The sequence below is a fragment of the Fulmarus glacialis genome, unplaced genomic scaffold, assembly GCF_000690835.1.
Source record: "Fulmarus glacialis isolate BGI_N327 unplaced genomic scaffold, ASM69083v1 scaffold20012, whole genome shotgun sequence".
Lineage (NCBI taxonomy): Eukaryota > Metazoa > Chordata > Aves > Procellariiformes > Procellariidae > Fulmarus > Fulmarus glacialis.
The window spans coordinates 46,588-46,787 of NW_009198696.1; the positions used below are offsets into that span (position 1 = coordinate 46,588).

The following is a 200-nucleotide window of genomic DNA, read 5'->3' on the forward strand; positions in this document are numbered from 1 at the left end:
TGATGGAAAAGGCCATTCGCATCCTGCGCAGGAACCCCAATGGCTTCTTCCTCTTTGTGGAAGATGAGTAGCCCCATGCGGGCAGCGTGGCTGGGGCTGGGGTGGGATGTCGTCCTGGGAGAAGGTGGGTGTCCCAGGGGACCAGGGAGGGGGTGACAGCCGCGTTCCCCATGCAGGTGGCAGGATCGACCATGGCCACC

General features: G+C 63.5%; 1 protein-coding gene across 1 annotated transcript in view; it reads left to right on the top strand.

Annotated features, from left to right (window-relative positions):
* LOC104073296 (intestinal-type alkaline phosphatase-like) overlaps positions 1–71 on the top strand; it is a 1,306-nt gene extending 1,235 nt beyond the window's left edge. The window contains 1 exon segment of the mRNA XM_009573012.1: positions 7–71. Within this exon segment, the coding sequence (XP_009571307.1) occupies positions 7–71 (65 nt within the window).
* Positions 72–200: the final 129 nt, after the last annotated feature.